Below are 19,038 nucleotides of genomic sequence, written 5' to 3' on the forward strand. Positions count from 1 at the left end.
TGTCGCACCTTTCACAGTCAGTGCTCGGGAGCGAAACGGTGCCGGTCAAATATATGAATTATTTATTTTTGGTTTAAGCAACTAAATTTTATCTATCCGACGAAGGGACTATCGAGTAAGTCCCATGTGCCGAATAATCCGAAGTGGTACAAATGGTTTTTGACAGGCATTTCTCTTGAAAAGTAATGGTTCTAGGAAATCCCCTTTAATTCGCCTTTAAAAACAAAACATTTCTCATTCCTTTTGAAAAATACACCTTCATTTAGGGCAAACCAGCCTGAAAGCAAGAAAATCTTTCTCAGCTAAAGACATTTTCCCCTACATTTTAACCAAAGCTTCATAGGGTTTTTTAGAAACGCTTACATACTTTCCGACAAATCTGGTATACCCTCTTACTCTACGAGTAACGGGTATAAAAACAAAGGTGGCCGTGTTGATATGAAACGTACCACATTTTAAATCAAATAGAACGTTTTGAACTTTAGTTACCTACGAATTGTACGTTCATATAAGATCAGCGTGTTTTAGTTTACAAACAAGTAAATAGTAATAAACGTGAAGAAATGTTTTCATCCCTGCGGGTTTTTCTTGTTGGGAAGCCCATGAAAAAGGAAGGCACACGCCGACTAGCCGACGGAGTTCAGCCGGAAGCGATCGTTGACTTGACCGAAGAGGAAGATCCCGTCATCAAGCAACTAGTCGATGAGAATATGAATCCCTACATGTGCCCAGTGTGCCTGGACGCCCCTCAGGAGCCGGTGGCCACCCGGTGTGGGCACGTATTTTGCAAGGATTGCCTGGTCCGTGCACTTGTGCCAACTAAACTCTGTCCCAAGTGCAAGAACAGCGTGACCAGTTTCGTTCACGTGTATACTTATATACCTTAAATATTGTTTTTAATTTTTCAATTCGTTTTTGACTTTGATGTTGTCGCTCCACTTCAGACGCGGACAGAAGAAGGTCAAATCGGATTGAAATAAACGAAACCAAAGCATTGGGTATGTTGTTTTTAATAGTTGACTCATGCATTCGGTTTTGGTTTTTTATTTTGTAACTCAGGTCCACGTAATTGGCACCAGAGTTTTCCATTTAGAGGGAAAAATTTGTCATACAATCGATTTAATTATACCCGTAACTCGAACAGTAAAAGGGTGTATTAAATTCGTCGGAAAGTATGTAGCACGTAGAAGGAAGCGTTTCCGACCCTATTAAGTGGGTACTATATATTCTTAATCAGGATCACAAGCCCAATCGAACTAGCTATCCGTATGTACGTATGAACGCTCAGATCCCGGAAACTGTAAGGGCTAGAAAGTTGGGACTTGGCGTGCAGATTCTAGAGGTTTTTGCGCAGTGCAAGCTTATTTCACCAGGATATATAAGGATATATCTTAAAATCGATGTGCTTTGGCCTTAAGGTCGTGCTGTTCACTTAAAAAAAACCAAAGGTGGCCGTGTTGATATGGAGCTCCCCATTTTTACAATCGAACAGAGTAACCCCTGGGTCTAACTTCAGAGCTATACGTTCATATAAGAACAGCGTAATTTCATTTACAAAGTAAAAAATAAAAAAAACGTGAAGAAATGAATACGCAGGGCACACGCCGAGCAGTCGACGGAACTGAACCGGAAGAGATCATTGACTTGGCCGAAGAGGCAGAACCCGTCGTCAAGCGACTACTCGGTGAGAAAATGGACCTGTACATATGCCCGGTTTGCCTTGAACCGCCTGAGGAGCCGGTGGCCACCATGTGTGGGCACGTCTTTTGCAAGGAATGCCTGATCCGAGCAGTGGTGCCATCTAAACTCTGTCCCAAGTGCAGGCAAAGAGTGCGCAGTTTCGTTTGCTTGTCACTTACCTAACTTCAAATATGGTTTTTGCTTACATTTTGATGTTGTCGCTCCACTTCAGACGCGGACGGAGGAAGATCAAATCGAAATGAAATAAGCCAAACCAAAGCATTGGGTATGTTGTATTTTTTAGAAAGTAAAAAAAAGAAGATATGTTCTTGATCAGGATCACTAGCCGAATCGGTCTAGTCATGTCCGTCTGTCCTTGTGAACGCTATGGTCTCGGAAACCATAAGAGCTTTTGGGATTACAGATTTTGGATTCCTTAGCTTCTGATGCAGCACCCACAAGCCACTGTGACTCTCACAGTTTTAATGCTAGAATACAATCTTCCTACAATCTCGGTAAAATCTCCTTTGCGCTACCCTTAGTTGAGTAACGGGTATGTGAAAGTCGTATACCGTTCTTCCTTGTTTTCTTTTTACGAATGTACAGGTTTTGGCGTTTTTGGACTCAGAAATAAAACAAAATTATCAAGAACTGGTGTTTCCACTCTTTTAGCGCCAATATACGCCAACCTCAATATTATTAGTACATTCGTACGCTATCTAGTTAGTTATTTAATAAATAAATAACTAACTTTATTTACTATTTTCCAATAGCTGAAAAAATAAGTGTTGTAAAACTAAGGAGGTGGAAACCCTTTCCTTAAAACGATATATAATCGGTGTTGACAGTTCACAGATAAAAGTTGACCAGTCATTATTTTTCTTTTCGAAGGAGAAGTCGCAGTCTTAAAAATGCCGAAAAAACCAAACCAAACGGAGAATCCGCCAAGACGCGCCTTGCAGGAGAGCTCGGAGGAGGAAGTGGACCTCCACCAGGAAGGTGCTTCCACAAGCCTGGGCCTGTCCCGCTGGCTGCCCCGTTGGCTGACCCTTCGCAACTCAGCCGATGGTGATTCGCCATCCGAGGGCAAGACACCCCCCTCGTCGCCGCTTGCGAAGCGCAAGAAATACTCGCGCCGATCTTCGCCCAAGCCTCGCGACTCCGCCAGGGACCTCTCTCCGATTCCGGGAATGGTCTACGATGGAACTGCTTCTCCTACTCCCAGGAAGAGCCCCAGGCCCTCGCGGAGCACCATGACAATCAGAATGGATCAGCATCGCATCGTTACGCTCCCGAGCACTGACTGTGAAAGGTGCGACAAGTTCATGACCTTTCATTCAAAATACAATCCGCTAGATTAAATAAAAGTCTTTTCTCAACAACCCCATGTTAACGGAAAAGCCAACAAAAAACAAGGAAGAACGCTATAGTCGAGTACCTCGACTATCAGATACCCGTTACTCAGCTAAAATGACCAAAGGAAAATGGAGATATGCAGCAAAGCGAGGTTGAAATGCGCCACCTACCGGCGGTAGACAGATTTAAGCGTTGTGGGCGTTAGAGTGGGCGTGGCAAAGTTTTTTTTGGATCAATCGATAGGTATTGACAAGACCAATACATTTCAGTTAAAATTTTTTATCTAGCATAAAAATTGTGGGCGCCACAGGCTTGGGCGGTTTGTGGGCGTTAGAGTGGGCGTGGCATATTCGCGTGACAAACTTGCGCTGCGCTCAAGCCTACGGAATCTAAATCTGAATTCCCATTTCTCTATCTTTGATATTTTCCGAGATATCTGCGTTCATATTTACGATTTTTTGAAGTTTGTGGGCGGTTTGTGGGCGTTCAAGTGGGCGTGGCAAACTTTTTTTTGGGTCAATCGATAGGTATTGATGAGAACAATACATTTCAATTAAAATTTTTATTCTAGCATGAAAACTGTAGGAGCCTCAGTTTTGGGCGGTTTGTGGGCGTTAGAGTGGGCGTGGCACTCTGCTGAAACAAACTTGCGCTGCGTAAGAAGCTCAGGAATCTGCACGCCTAATCTCAATAGCCTAGCTCTTATAGTTTCCAAGATCTCAGCGTTCATCCGGACGGACAGACAGACGGACAGACGGACAGACGGACAGACGGACATGGCTAGATCGACTCGGCTAGTGATCCCGATCAAGAATATATATACTTTATGGGGTCGAAAACGCTTCCTTCTGCCTGTTACATACTTTCCGACGAATCTAGTATACCCTTTTACTCTACGAGTAACGGGAATAAATATGAGTTATTTATTTTTGGTTTTTGCACTACACTTTATCTCTCCGACGAAGGGGCTTTCGGGTGTTATGTGCGCTTCGGTTAGCCTCATGTGCCGTATAATCCGAAGTGGGGCAAATAGATTTTAACAGGCATTTCTCTGGAAATAGTTCTTGTGTAAAAGGGTATACTAGATTCGGCTCTAGCCAAGTCCGTCTGTCCCTCTGTCCGTATGAACGCTGAGATCTCGGAAACTATAAGAGGTAGAGTGTTGACACTTGGCATGTAGATTCTTGGGCTTCCTGCGCAGCGCAAGTTTGGTTCAGCAGGGTGCCATGCCCACTCTAACCCCGTCTAGCGCCCACATTTTTTAATATTTTGTAAAAATTGTACGGACTTGGCTAAACCGACCCGGCTAGTGATCCGGATCAAGAATAAATATACATTATGGGGTCGGAAACGATTCCTTTTACCTGCTAAATACTTACCGACGAATCTAGCATACCCTTTTACTCTACAAGTAACAGGTATAAAAATGTAATATATGAAAGAGAAGTAATATTGTTGAAATAGGTATTAGGATAAATCTTGAAAAGGCACACATCGCTTGGTCCAAGGTGGTAGTGTTCATAAAAAAACAAAGGTGGCCGTGTTGATATGGAACATATGTACAATTAAACAGAAAGTTTTGAAATTAAAGCAAACTGTGCGTCGAACTTCGGAATTGTACGTTCACATAAGAACGGCGTGTTTAGTTTACAAAGTAGTAACAAATAATAAACGTGAAAAAAGAAAATTAATAGAAACGGAGAGCACACGCCGAGCAGCCGACGGAACTCAACCGGAAGCAATCATTGACTTGACCCAAGACGTAGATCCCTTCTTCAAGCGACTAGTCGGTGAGAACATGGACATTTACTTGTGCCCGGTTTGCCTTGAAGCGCCTGAGGAGCCGGTGGCCACCTTGTGTGGGCACGTCTTCTGCAAGGAATGCCTGATCCGTGCACTGGTGCCATCTAATCTCTGTCCCAAGTGCAGCAGGGGCGTGAACAGTTTCATTCGCTTGTTACATATCTAACTTCAAATATTGTACTTAATGTTTAATGTTCTTCTTGATTCTTATGTTGTCGCTCCACTTCAGACTCGGACAGTAGAAGATTAAATCGAAATGAAATAAACCAAAGCAAAGCAATGGGTAAATTGTATTTATTGGAAAGTATAAAGAAGATATGTTCTTGATTAGGATCACTAGCCGAATCGGTCTAGTCATGTCCGTCCGTCCTTGTGAACGCTATGATCTCGGAAACCATAAGAGTTTTTGGAATTACAGATTTTGGATTCCTTAGCTTCTGATTCAGCACCCACAAACCGCTGTGACTCACATTTTTATTGCTATAATACATTCTTCCTTCAATCTCGAAAAAATTACCTTTGCGCTACTTTTAGTTGAGTAACGGGTATCTAAAGGTCGAGGCACTCGACTATTCCGATCTTCCTTGTTTCATTTTTACGAATCCACTGAAAATCTAGAGGTATTGGCGTGCTTAGACACACTTTCAGCACCAATATACGCCAACCTCAACATTATTAGTACATTTGTAAGCTATCTTGCTAGTGGTAATGGATTTATTTGAAGGACGCTTCGGGAATTCCGAAGTATCACATTTACATAGCCGCAGGATCTGAAGCTGTTGATGTTGACTTTGGAACCGCTGACCCTCTGACTGCTTTCACCCGGTAAGTCCATTGCAGAGGTTGTTTTCTCGATCCAGAATCGCTTCCAAACGGGGACATCGAATCCTTGAGAAAGGAGTTTCTACAAAAAAGGTTCTGCAAAGTGGAAAATATGAATTCGTGAATTGGACTATACAAATTCGATGCCCGAAACTCACAAAAGTCTAGTGTTTGTTTAAGGGTACAGGTAATTGATATATTATGTACACTAACTATTAGATTTTACAATTTATCGTTACTCATCAGATTCATTAAAACTAAAGACTCCATTTGGTTTTTTGAAAAATCCCAACCTTTTCCAGATTTGCGCGCACTTCAACAAATGTCTGGAATTTTTAGTACGATTTCGTTTGCGCTGCCAGGCAACACTGCATGCGGTGGTTGTTGTTTTTGTTGCCATCCGAACAGACGTTTTTCAGTTTTTGGGAAATAAGCAACGCGCGCTCCGTTGTTTGCGATTGAAAAAACATAAACATATATGTATATTGCCGAGGATCCATATTTTCGGTTATTGTAAAGAACTGATTTGCTGATTTCAGATCAAATTCGCTTGAAACATTTCCCAATTTTGTGTATTTTTCGGAAGTTTCGCTTGAAAGGGAAGAAACCTAAAAAAGAACGGAAATAGTTAATAACAAAGTGCGTGAGCTTTTTTATTATTATTTTTTTTTGTGTGCGACCGTGGTGATTTACCCCAGTGTGTGTGTGTGTGTGTGTCTGATGTGCATCTCACTTGTATTTGTGGCTGTGTAGGTCAAGGTGAAGCAGCTGCACCGTTAGTTTTCCGCCCATTGAGTATGCAATTTTTTTTTTCAAATTGCAAATGCACTTTATGTTTGTATGTGCATGTATATGTACATATGCATATGCAGAAACCGTAAAAAGTCAATACTGCAGTTAGCCCCTCTCCTTCGCACTCCGTCCCTCCCACTCGCACCTTTTCGCGTGAGATAAGCACTAGATAAGCTTGTGTGCGTAGGTTACTGTTAATCTTAACCCTTAGGCTGGCAAATTTGCAAACTATCATTATAAAAACTGAACGGTGCTTAATTTATAAGCACCAACTAATTGAAGTAACAACAAAAAAAAAGCTCCTAAAAAAAGGGTACCAGCAACAACAGTAATTGAATCCTTAAAAAGTATAGCACATTTTTTTTTATATTTAATATTTGGCTTAAATTTAACCCTCCAGGTGCAGTGTGAATAAATAGTGCAGAACTAATGTTACAGCAGTAGCACCCTGCAGCAACAACAGCAACAACAACAGATTGTGCAACCTGCAACTTGCAACACACAGGCGATAAAACGGCGTTTCTACCGCAGCGTCGCCTCTTCGGGGGCGGCAATGTGCCCCCCTCGGCGAGCATGAAGCACCAGCCGCCGCCCCCGCCACTCCCCCTCAGCCAGCCGCCCCTGATGGGCGGTCCAGTTGCTGGGGGCGTGGCCAGTGCCATCAGCAGCATCAACGGCAGCAACAGCGTCATCAGCAACAACAACAACAGCGAGACGGTTAAATGTCGTCCACCCATTTACCCCAAACGTGAGTACAAATCCCTTTTCAAGGGTGCAAAAAACCTTTTCCTAAAAGGGGTTAAGGGGTTGATCGGACTGCTTGCAGAGGGTTCTGCCTACATATTTGCAGTTCTTCAAAATCTAAATAGAGTTTTGAAAAGGATTTTACACTTTTGTAACTATGTATTTAAATGCTCTTTATTTTATTTAGTTTTTCTTTTTAAATTAAATCACTATGCTTATCACGGTTGCATTACTAAACAAACCAACAAAGCTTATGTTATCGAAGAAGTTGTTACCAGGAATGACCCTTGAAGATAAAGGTTTCGAATGTTTCAACTCAACTAGATAAGATGGTTTTTGCTTCATGAATTCCAAGAAATTATTCATTCTCAAGAACTCGGTAGTTACCCCTTAAATGCGCTCAAATTAAAAATTAAGTTTGCTGAATTTGACGGTATATTGCTATAGTTAACATTATATTATTATATTATATTATGTTTTTAAATCTATGTAAATATTTTTAAAATATGCAAAAATTGTCGTCTAAAATGAGAAAAGATACGGAAGCTAAAAACAATTCGTCACAAACATTAAAATTTTGTATAACAATTATGGAAACATAATAAGATAAAGCAATTTAGAATTTAGAATTTAAGGAAATGTTTTCTAAAATGTTTAAATTTAACTATTGCGTCCAAGTCAATGGCGAATTCTTATATTTCCAGGTAATTAATTTTTAGAGTGTATTATGCAAATGTTTGCATTGAGTGCAAAGCTCCATATTCTAAGTTCGAGTGTATGTGGGTTCTCTGCGGGCCAATTGCCCTCGGCTGGATCGATCTTATCTGGTCTCTGGTCTTCGGTATTCGGTATCTGGGATCTGGGATCTCGATTGGCTTCCCCATTACGTGGCGCACTCCGCTGCTTTTCCGCCGACAAGAAAATTGGCTGGCCAACAATTTTCCCATTTTCCGAAGTCTTGGAAAGTCGACGGCGGCTTCCTTTCCTTTTTTGCCCGCTTCGTTTTTGTTTTGGCTTCGCTTTCGCCTTGTTTTTTTTTTTTTTTTTTTGGCTTTTGCTTTTGGACGTGGAGTTGCTGGTTGTTGTTGCAACCGCCGTTTTTGGTAGGCGTAGACTGTGTTTTTATTTTTTAGCCCCCCTCCAAGTTTCGGTTTTGTGTAGTTCGTAGTTGGCCGCACCCAATCGAATCGCAATCCCAATTGCAGATCGGTCTGGGCCTTGGGCCTTGGGTCTTTTGGTCTTGGCCATTTGGCATTGGCCTTAACTTGGTGGCAACGTGACCGCAGCTAACGGTTCTGCTGGTTGACATGTCGTTAGTGCCCGATGAGCATTTGTGTCGCCGATATCGGAGGACGCCTTAGCCCCGCCGAACCATTGGCCCATTGGATTCTATGCTATTGCACAGCACAGTAAGAAAATGTTTAAATGTTTCGGATTTTAAGATTGAAAAAAATTGCAGATATACATAATACCAATATACTGTAACTAGAAAAAAATTATTAAAATACCAATAACATACTTATATTATATTATTATTATCATATATAATACCAATAGTTATAGAACTAGAACAACATTCATAAAATACTAATAAAATAATACAGATAACAAATTCGGAATATTCATAGCCTTACTTTTATATGTTCAATTTAAATTTGTAGTCTGTTTGTATTCTGATAATACTGAGAAATAACTGTTCTATGTTTGTATTATTAGTATAGTCATCGGCGAACCCATGTATACAGTCATAGACCTAGAATCAAACGTGATAAGATAAACAAAACTTAGCGAGTGCTAATGGTGTTTAAAAATATTGTACTGAGCTCACCTTAAGTGGTGTTTTATTGAGCTGCTTGATTCTACAGTGTTTGCTCGTAAATTATAATAAATTTACATTGAAGAGTTTTTTATTTGGATTGTAAAATATTTTATTAGGTATAACTATTATTTAATTACATTTCCTCAATAAAAGCAATAAAATCGTACAGCTTAATAAGTTTGTTGCATTAAAAAATATGTGAATTAACTGTGAAATATTTGGATATGCACATTTAATGAGTAATGTAGAATATTACAATTCATTTATACAGTCCGATATTTATTCTCTGGGAGTTTACTGTATTGTTAGCTGTAGATACAGCTCTCCCCAAATGGTGTGCAATTAGTTGGATGCATCAGGGAAAAATCACGCTCATCGATTGTCTAAGTTTAGTCATCCATTTCCAATGCGCCTTTCCTTTCGCATTCACTTGAGTCCAAGTCGCAGTTCCCATTTTTTAGGCTTTCATTCGTTAGTTCCAATTAAAAATGCTGCAGTTTAGCGTTTAAAAACTCATTAAGAGCCAACTTCATTGTTATGGCAAATGGATATGTACACATGTTTGTCTCCCTTGCCGCTATTGTGGTTGTCGTTCCCTTTTCTCGATGTCTACTATATGTTCCCTATATGTTTTCCATGCATTGTTCAAATGCGGGGGCGTCAGCATGCAGTTCTACAGCAGCGGGCAAAACAAAAGCACCAGAAATGTCTTTACATCTTTCTTGTTTTTATTATTTTTTATTTAAATGAGATTTTTTAGAACAATATTTCAGAAATTGCAACCCATAACTTACTACTGCTTTTAATAAATATACATACTGTAAGTGCTTTTAAATATTTGTTTTCAATCTGAAATTAAAGGAGAGAAAATCTATTTTTAAGCAGATAAAACCTATATCAAAGTAACAAGTTAATCTTTTCAAGTCCCAGATCTATTTATTTGCCCTGACTTGTACATTTTGCACAGTGGGAGTGGAATTTTCATGGCAATTAGGGAAATCAGTGCATAAAGCTGTCAAATGCCCATTCCCCAAAAAGGGGTTAAGTGTCGGGGGGTGGAGGCGCTGCAGTGGCATAGATTTTGACGTTTTCGGTTATGCGCGTATTATAAATAGAATGCGTAAATCAAGCAGGGTGCATTTCGGCGGGAATAAACCTAAAAGTGGTGGGATGTCAAACGCGAACAGATCCATTTCAAAGATCAAAGTTTCAGACTGACACCGACAGTCCATTAACAACTGCGGATGAAACAATAGATTTAAAGATGTACCTTAACATTTATACTTATTTTTATAATTTCTATATAGAAACATTGGGTAAAAATTATTGACTAGTCTATTAGAATCAAACGTAATTCTCCATATCATGTTGTAATTAATCAAAAATGGTATAGAGTTTAAATTGGATTGATAAAATCCTCTACAAAACACAACCCAAAGCTTTCAAATAGGTAATATTTGGATATGATTTTCTTTGAGGAAACCAGAATTGTTAGTATTTTGACCTTATCTGTGCATCGAGAGATCTTCCACCCCTTTGGAGGGTAGAATTTATAGAGCAATTGTGTGGCTTTCGGTTCGAGATCATCAAAGATAAACAATTTTCTGTGTGGAAACAGGAATTTCGAAATTGAATCGCGGGGAAAATCGAACGGATTGAAAATGGTTCTCTGAATGCGAGAAATTCACTTGAAATGCAAGCAAGAGGTGGCAGAGGAGTGGAGGGGGGGTTGACATGGGTGGGGAAATGGGAGGCGGAAAACCTGGGCAGCTACTTCAAATGCCGTCAATTGTTTTGAAAGTTTTCAGCGTGCCAAGAGTGGAGATGCGGCTATTTATGGAACATTGCAACAAGGCACCAACGAATGCCCTTGGATGTGTGGACAGCTGTACAGTGAAGCCTGACCAAGCTGCATACTGGAACAAATTTCATTTTATTTAAGGGCTATACAAAATCTGATTGAAATATTTTTATTAAGGACATTTACATTAAAATGTAAAGTAAATCAATAGAGTTTTGAAACCATTTATAGAAATGTTTAGAAATATTCTGTAAATATCGATGTATTTTAATGTGTTCTTAAGTATACTGTTGCATACTTTTAAACACATTCCAAAAAACATATCAAAACCCCAGTGATTTCTGTGGTTCGATTTTAAATAAAACGTGAAACATTCGTTGTATTTGAGCAAGTTCTACTATGGTCCATGTCCCTTTGGCTTTTGTTTACCTACCCAAATGCCTTCGAGACCGGGCAGGAAAAGCAGAAAAGTAAGCGGAGACGAAACCCAATGCCGATGCACGTTCGATGGCTGCGTCGAGAGTCACTTCAAGCCCCCAAAGGCCCCGAAGACCCCTCCCTATATATTCCTATTTCTCAGTCTGGGCACTCGTGCGTTCAACAAGCCACTCGAACTCTGGCAAGAAGAGGAACAAGATGCGTAGAGCTCCAAGAAAATATAACAAGATTGAAAAGGCTAGCCGGGCCACCGAAATCGCCAATACTCTGGAAAAAAGTTGTATTTCTTACATAATTATACATGAAATTATAATATTTTACATAATATTATACATCAAATTATAATATTTTAAGAATTTTAGTTTTGAAACTTAAATAACATTTCTTAAAATATCAAAAAATATTCTTATTAAGATCAAGAATAGTTAGAAATACAGACAAATTTTATTAATGTGGGAATTTTTTAATTAGTTCCCTTATATCGTTTTCAACCTATAATCGAAACTACTATACCCTTTCGTTTAGGGTATAAAATAAACTGAAGAACATAAAAAGTGAGCTGCATTCTGCAGCAAAACTCGAATTGAACTTAATTGAAATGAAATTGAGATGGGCGAAAATATGGGGGGAAAACAAGATAAGGCGAGTGAGTGAGCGACCGAGATTGAAATTGATGTGTCGCCAAGTGCTAAATGGTGTGTCATAATGCCGATCGAGATCGTGTGTTCGGAGCAAAGGAAAATCATTTCCCAGGCCATTTGCCAGCGATTCCGATCAAACGATAAATGCTCAAGTGTTTGACACCCAACAACCTATCTAATAATTCTAGTGGATAGTTTTCTCCCCTCGCGCTGTAATTGATGGGAATTATACACCTAGGAAAATACCACTCTCTAAATAAAAGATTTCTTGAAAATACTAGTAATGGGTACAAAAAACATCCTTTTAAACCATGACATAGCCTTGCTTTATTAGAAAGGTTTTTTTTGAAATTTTATTTTGAAAACAATCAAGTTTATATATAATATTATGCAGGCTGGAAATACCACTGATATGTGATAGTTTTGGAGTCAAAGTACACAACTTATTTCTCTGTGTAGACCGACAGACGCCTGATGACAGCGACAAGTCTAGTCAATGAACCACATCGAAGTGTGGGGCTAACCCGGGGGAAATCGGTGGGGAAAAGTTGAAAACTGCAACGCCCACAGAAAAGCTCTTTGGGATAAACAAACGACAATAAGCAGCGGCGATAAAGATCTTCAGCGAGAGCAGAGACACAGTAAGAAATATTGGACCGAGGGTGGGGAACTATCAGATTTGTGGAATTGAGAGCTCAGATTTTGTCAGTCGTGTGGGTGGTGTGGAAAATGGAAAATGGAAAATGGAGTGGGGGGATATAGTGTTCTGTATAGTGGGCGTTTTAACATCTCGACTGATGGAAAAGATAAAGCAGGTGGAGGAGGAAAGCAAAGTTGAAAGAACTCTTTATCGTTTTCCAATGTAACCTCAATTGGCTACTCCCACAACCGAAAAATATTATACCAGCTTTAAAGTAATTTAATATTCAGAATCTAAGACTACAATATTAAATGATCTAAAGTATCAGTCGAAGAGCTGATTAGGTTCTTATGTATATCATAAATTGTAAAAGTCGTTTTAAAATTCTAGCTAAATTCCAGTTCAGTAACTAGGGGGTTATGGGGGGGGAATGCGAAACGGTGAGAACCCTTTAGTTGCCCTTTCTCCCGGTGCATTTTACATATCACCCCTTAGAACTGGCATACCCCTTTTGTTTACACTGGCCAATCTTCGAGTCGGGCCAAGTCATTGCGCCCATTAGCCTTCCTTGTGGTCTGGGCCCGATTTCGCACATTTATCCGACAGATGGAGATATGCAGAAGATATGGCCCCACACACACAGCGATCTGGAATCTGAGATAACTGTATCTGGGCCCTAAGACTCAAACAAATATCTCTTGGCCCATCGCGATAATGCGGAGCAGCAAGTTCATTCAATGTTTACACGCGATTCGCAACAATTGAACAAAGTTTACACAAAATATTTTGAGAAATGCCGCGATGATAATCGTGTGCTGTGAGCAGGGGAAAAGATGTGGTTTTCAACTGATTTGCTTGCATGTCGAGGGGTTTGCTTTAAGGCGGCTTTACACTTTATTCAATAATACGTAATACGTATGCACATATATTACGTAAAAATTGCATCAAAAACCATCTCTTTTTAACAGGTCTTCATATTATTTTTGTATATATAAACAGCTATAATATCAGTTTATCTATCAGTCATGGGTTACAAGAGTTTCTGACGTTTTAATCTCTCTTGTTCAAATAAAACGGTTAGACAATTATATTTAAATATTTTCCAAGCACAATATTGATGTGCCCTAGGAAGTGTAATGCTGTCTTGAGGACTGGGATTGGGTTCTGACCGGGGGATTGTACTTGAGTTGCACTGTGTCACCCGGCAGGAAGCACACCCCATGGCCTTGCTAGCTGAACGCGTTTCAAACTCGATTAAACGGGAAACGTGAGCGGGAACAATGAACCGCCTGTTTCCCTGCTGATGACACCCTTAGTAACTCAGGAGCTCGAGGGGTGGGTGGTTCGCCGATTCACGGGGGTGGGGCCCTCAACCAGTGCTACCATATCTGAGGAAGCGGGAAAGAGAAGTACCCAAACTGTCCAGGGTAAATTTTTTGTAAAGTAATGCAAAAAACCTGAGCTACAAAATACACCCTGATATTATAAACGATATTTTATAAAAGTTTTTAGTAGTTTACATTTTAATTTTATTGCCGATGAATGGCGATTTATAAATGTGTCTTAACAATTTCACCCAAATCCACTCAACCATTGCTTAAAATATTTTTTGATATTTTTACAGCAGATACTGATTTATTTCAATATTGAGTTAATATACCAACTTTGTATTTTGAAACCTTTTTTTTATTGACTTCGGAACATTTTGTAATAATGGGAACATTATTTGGAAGTTCAAGAATTTTTCGCAACTATCTGGCAACGCTAAAAACCCGTCGTTACTCATCCTTTTTACCAATAATAATGGAATAACTGGCCTATCTGTTATAGAACAGACTTTAAGACTCTAAGCATTGTCATAAAGCTTAAACATTTTACTAAAACGACGAAAACTTTCAGAATAACAAGTATTTCCATAACAATCCGGCAACGCCGTATACCGCCCGTTTTGACCAAAAAGCCCCGTAACATCTGGCCCACCTTTTACCGGGCTTCCGCTAGTTTGGGCCAGGTCCTTGAGCGCAGGCGCCGAGAGAACGCGAATAGAGGGTGATAGTACGGGGAAAGTTGCATTTTGGTGTTGCCACTACATGTAACACGTCCTCGAAAAAGGACAGTCTGTGGGAGAGGGGGGCGTGGCACATGGGCGGGATGAAGAGACAGAGAGAGAGAGAGCTAAGCATACAAGAGCCCATTAATTTTGGATGGTTTTAGGGCAGTTCGCTCGCCAGTTGCAGCTCCACCACAATACAATAAAGTGTTCATCAAACTCGGGGATTTATTTTTTCAACGACCAAACAAATAACAAAACAACTACAGACTCTAAGCTGTAAACGAAAATATAGATATACTAACTGCCAAACAACCAAACAATCCAACAATGTGGCAAATTTGCTGATAAACAGGAAGATATTGTGAAAACCCGGAAGGCAGAAAAAGTGGCGAGGCTTGGGCCAATTACGTTTTAAGTAGGCGTTCCGTATACACACGAAACTCGGCGGGAAGGGGAGGCACAGGGGGCAGGAGTCGGGAGTTACGAGGACCAGAGACCAGGACACTCCAGCGGCAGGAACATGTGTAAGGAACAACTTTAGGGGTCGCAGATGGGGGACTTCACCCTACCAGTTCTGTCAACCCTTCACTCGAAAGCCATTCCACCAATTCGTTTGCCTAATGAGACGGCGATGAAGTCGCTCAAGAACCGAGATTCAAGACCCAAGTGCAAGGTCCTTCAGTCGATTAGCCCGTTTTGTGTTCTCACTCCTTACTTGGCACACAGGAAAAAAGATCTGAGCTTTAGGATTCCATTTAACAATCGTTAGGAATCCTTTTTCTTCACCATCTGTTTTAGGTCACAGCATAATTATTGATTTTCTCTTAAATTATGAATTAAATAATTTTGATTTACGTGTTTGTATTGTTTTGAATATGATTTCACTACAATTTTATTTTATTTGAGAGTCACTATCAAGAGATATCAGCATCGCATACTTAAAAAATATATTATTGGATCCTATCCGGAACCCTAAAGATTATAGGCTTTGAAACATTTTCCTGTCTCATATATTATACAATTTTATACAATTTTAAAGATCATTTCGACTAAAATCACTGTGTACACTTGTTCCCTTGCAGCTAAAACGCCCTCGTTCGACAAGGATCGGGATTACATAGGCTTCGCCACCCTTCCAGAGCAAGTGCACCGGAAGTCGGTGAAGCGGGGCTTCGAGTTCACTCTGATGGTGGTCGGCGAGTCGGGGCTGGGCAAGTCCACCCTGATCAACAGCCTCTTCCTGGGGGATCTCTACAAGAACCGACAGATGCCCAATGTGGAGGAGCGGATCGAGAAGACGACGAAGGTGGAGAAGAAGACGATGGACATTGAGGAGCGGGGCGTCCGACTCCGGCTGACGGTGGTCGATACCCCGGGATTCGGGGATGCCATCAACTGCGAGGACAGCTGGCGGGTGTGCACCCAGTACATCGACGAGCAGTTCCGCCAGTACTTCACCGACGAGAGCGGACTCAATCGACGCAACATCCAGGATAACCGGGTGCACTGCTGCCTCTACTTCGTCCCGCCATGGGGCCACAGGTGGGTCTCGCTAAGTGGGATGTATTTCAATTTGTTGTCAAATGCATTTCATTTAGATCTTAGAAATTGGAAAGCCTTAAATGTATTTAAACGTATCTGAATATTGATTAGGCTCGAACATATTGATAGTTAATGTTGGTTATTTTTCAGTTATATATTTATTATATTTTTCAATACCGCTTCCACTGCGTGTCATTATTTAGATATTTATTAAAAAATAAATACAGTCTTAAAGAAATGTTTAAGGTGTTTTGTTCTTATTTTTTTATGACTGTAGTTTACAAATCTTAAAATGAGTAATACTTATTTTATTTAAAAAATTTAAATATTACAATTAAGATACCAGCATGTGTCATTTAAATAATGCGATTAAAGTCGAGCCCATTTGAAGAATTATTTATGCGTAACAAGTATTAATACTAGAATCAGTTGACTCTTTATTATTGGGTAATGCTACTGAATAATATATGTCACAATAAAAAGTTTTATCATTTAAACAAATTTTGGTGCGGAATGGAATGCAGATAATAGTATTTTAACGGAAATGATATGTTTACTTGGGATGTGTTTCTATGTATATATTAAATGTAGATATTATTATGTTTGGTTTCGCAACATGGCCTTATAGCTCAAAAACAAAGTAAATGCTTGATATTACTTTGGATTTTGTTCTTGTTGATATAAGTTCCCTTTTACCTTTTTCAATTTAATGTAAAAAAAACATATATAAGTGGTTTCCTTAATGTTAACTCTAATCCTGCTTAATCCTTCCAGCCTGCGACAGATGGACCTCGACTTGATTCGACGGCTGCACCGCAAGGTAAACATCGTGCTGGTGATCGGCAAGGCCGACTGTCTCAACAAGCAGGAGGTGCGCAAGCTGAAGGAGCGCATCCTGCAGGACCTGGAGGACAATCACATCCAGCTGTACCAGTTCCCCGAGTGCGATTCCGACGAGGACGACGACTTCAAGCAGCAGGATCGCGAGCTGAAGGCCTCCATCCCGTTCGCCGTGGTCGGCAGCAATACCATTTTGGAGGTGGCCGGCAAGAAGGTGCGGGGTCGCCAGTATCCGTGGGGCGTGGTCAACGTGGAGGACCCGGAGCACAGCGACTTCATCAAGCTGCGCACCTTCTTGATATCCACGCACATGCAGGACCTCAAGGACACCACGCAGGTGGGTTGGGGATCTATATTTGTATTTAAGCTCAGTAACTTGTTTGTCGGATGACAAAGTAAGTTCCATTAAGTTTTCAAGACTATTCTAACGTATTATTACTGCAATCTCTAATACTCTATAAAATGAGTTGAGGATTGTTTAGATTTTAAAACACAAGAAAAAAAGTCATTTATATTCAGAAACTAAAGATGCTAACCTTTTTAGCAGTTGTAAATAGATTAGCCTACAATTTACAATACTTTTCCTTCTTATTTATACTCCAAAAATATTTGCTTAAAATATTTTTAGGATAATGTGTATGTAATTCCAGTATTTAGCATTTTGTATTATTAGTTAAACGTAACACTTAAAAAATCTATCGATTTTCGAAACATGGGAAAAGGGTATTTTGACTCTTCTCTGAGTTATACTAATCTATAATTCAATTTTTCAGGACGTGCACTACGAGAACTTCCGGGCGCAGTGCATCTCGCAGATTTCGCAGCACGCGCTCCGCGAGCGGGGAAAGTTGAAGCGGGACTCGATTAGCTCGACCAACGGATTCGATGCGGCCATCTCGGAGACGGACAGGCTGCTCCTGCAGAAGGACGAGGAGATACGGAGGATGCAGGACATGCTCACCCAGATGCAGGAGAAGCTCAAGCAGACCCATCTCATGGAGATGAAGAAGAACGACAGCGTGATCGACGTCTAGGGAACGGGAACGGGAACGTGTTCAATTTTGCACCGCGATTTATGCATCTACCTAATATGTAGGACCCACATCGTACCCAGAGACATCCTGGAGCAGCTGCAACCAAATCAACTTTGTTCATAAGCTAGCACAGACCTTTTTAAAAAACCACATTGGATATACAAGAAGAAACACAACCAAAATTAAGACAACGACTCCCCGATGCACAAAGAAATCGGACAAAAAAGAACTTCAGACATCACAGCCTTTTTCAATTTTGTAGCCAAAATAACGATTTCTTTTAGGACTAACGATTTAGTGGAACACATTTATCTTGAGAAATTAGCTATTGATCAATATGATAACGATATTATACCAAAGTTTAGGGAGTTTCAAAAACGTAACGCAAGTAAATTTTTAATGGAAAAGATCAAGAAACCACAGAGGCACATAGAGGAAACAGTTAAAGAGAAAGACACAGACAGACCCAAAAAAAAAAGGTTTTATTTATTTTAAAGGATTCACTTTGATTTGTATCATTCGGTTTTGTTTTGGGCTTTGAAGAGCAAACCGAAAAGAAGCGAATTATGGACAAGTTTGCGTTAATTATGTGTAAAGAACTTATACCATTTGTATTGTAAGAATATATCAGATCGGGCGATATATATAAATTGATATGTATACATATGTATGTGTAGGACAAACCGCTGGAGGTCTTGGCACTGAATTTCCATGAATCGACTTTCAGTAAATTCCAATTATTTATGCTAATTACGTATTATCAGATATATCTATGAACAAAACCTATTTTGTTGAAACGAATTGTTAATGAATTTATTTTAAATTAATCGATTAAGCCTTCACGCAACAACCATAATATTTAAATGAAATTATAGTCGAAAAATTATATATAAACATAGCGATTGCTAAAAATCAATTTCAAATAAAGATAAAAACAACTTATGTGGTGCATTTACAATCGTGATTGACTCGCAAAACATTATTTAAAAGGAAGCATGCATTTTTTAACAAATTTCAGCTCTACCGGATTACT

General features: G+C 39.9%; 2 protein-coding genes across 4 annotated transcripts; both read left to right on the plus strand.

The window, feature by feature from the left end:
- Positions 1-22: 22 nt before the first annotated feature.
- LOC119558411 lies at positions 23-3,041 on the plus strand. The gene is made up of 2 exons (XM_037871943.1): positions 23-115; positions 2,572-3,041. The coding sequence occupies exon 2, from the start codon at positions 2,592-2,594 to the stop codon at positions 3,039-3,041; it is 450 nt and encodes a 149-aa protein (XP_037727871.1). The 5' UTR covers positions 23-115; positions 2,572-2,591.
- A 3,029-nt stretch (positions 3,042-6,070) lies between these two features.
- LOC119557156 (septin-2) lies at positions 6,071-18,929 on the plus strand. 3 transcript variants are annotated; one of them, XM_037869754.1, is made up of 5 exons: positions 6,071-6,456; positions 6,854-7,201; positions 15,672-16,131; positions 16,906-17,308; positions 17,745-18,928. In XM_037869754.1, exons 2-5 carry the CDS (start codon positions 7,027-7,029, stop codon positions 18,003-18,005), a joined length of 1,299 nt encoding a protein of 432 aa, XP_037725682.1. In that variant the 5' UTR covers positions 6,071-6,456; positions 6,854-7,026; the 3' UTR covers positions 18,006-18,928. The 3 variants fall into 3 exon arrangements, with proteins under 3 accessions (XP_037725682.1, XP_037725681.1, XP_037725683.1); XM_037869753.1 differs by having other exon boundaries at positions 6,071-6,300; XM_037869755.1 differs by lacking the exons at positions 6,071-6,456; positions 6,854-7,201 and adding an exon at positions 14,773-15,113 and having other exon boundaries at positions 17,745-18,929.
- Positions 18,930-19,038: the final 109 nt, after the last annotated feature.

Source organism: Drosophila subpulchrella, chromosome X (assembly GCF_014743375.2).
Source record: "Drosophila subpulchrella strain 33 F10 #4 breed RU33 chromosome X, RU_Dsub_v1.1 Primary Assembly, whole genome shotgun sequence".
Taxonomy (NCBI): Eukaryota; Metazoa; Arthropoda; class Insecta; order Diptera; family Drosophilidae; genus Drosophila; species Drosophila subpulchrella.

Coding starts and splice junctions, on each gene's coding strand:
- LOC119557156 (XM_037869754.1), top strand. CDS start 7,027: ATGAAGCACCAGCCGCCGCCCCCGCCACTCCCCCTCAGCCAGCCGCCC. Junction 7,202..15,671: donor TCCACCCATTTACCCCAAAC/GTGAGTACAAAT, acceptor GTTCCCTTGCAG/CTAAAACGCCCTCGTTCGAC. Junction 17,309..17,744: donor ACCTCAAGGACACCACGCAG/GTGGGTTGGGGA, acceptor TCAATTTTTCAG/GACGTGCACTACGAGAACTT.
- LOC119558411 (XM_037871943.1), top strand. CDS start 2,592: ATGCCGAAAAAACCAAACCAAACGGAGAATCCGCCAAGACGCGCCTTG.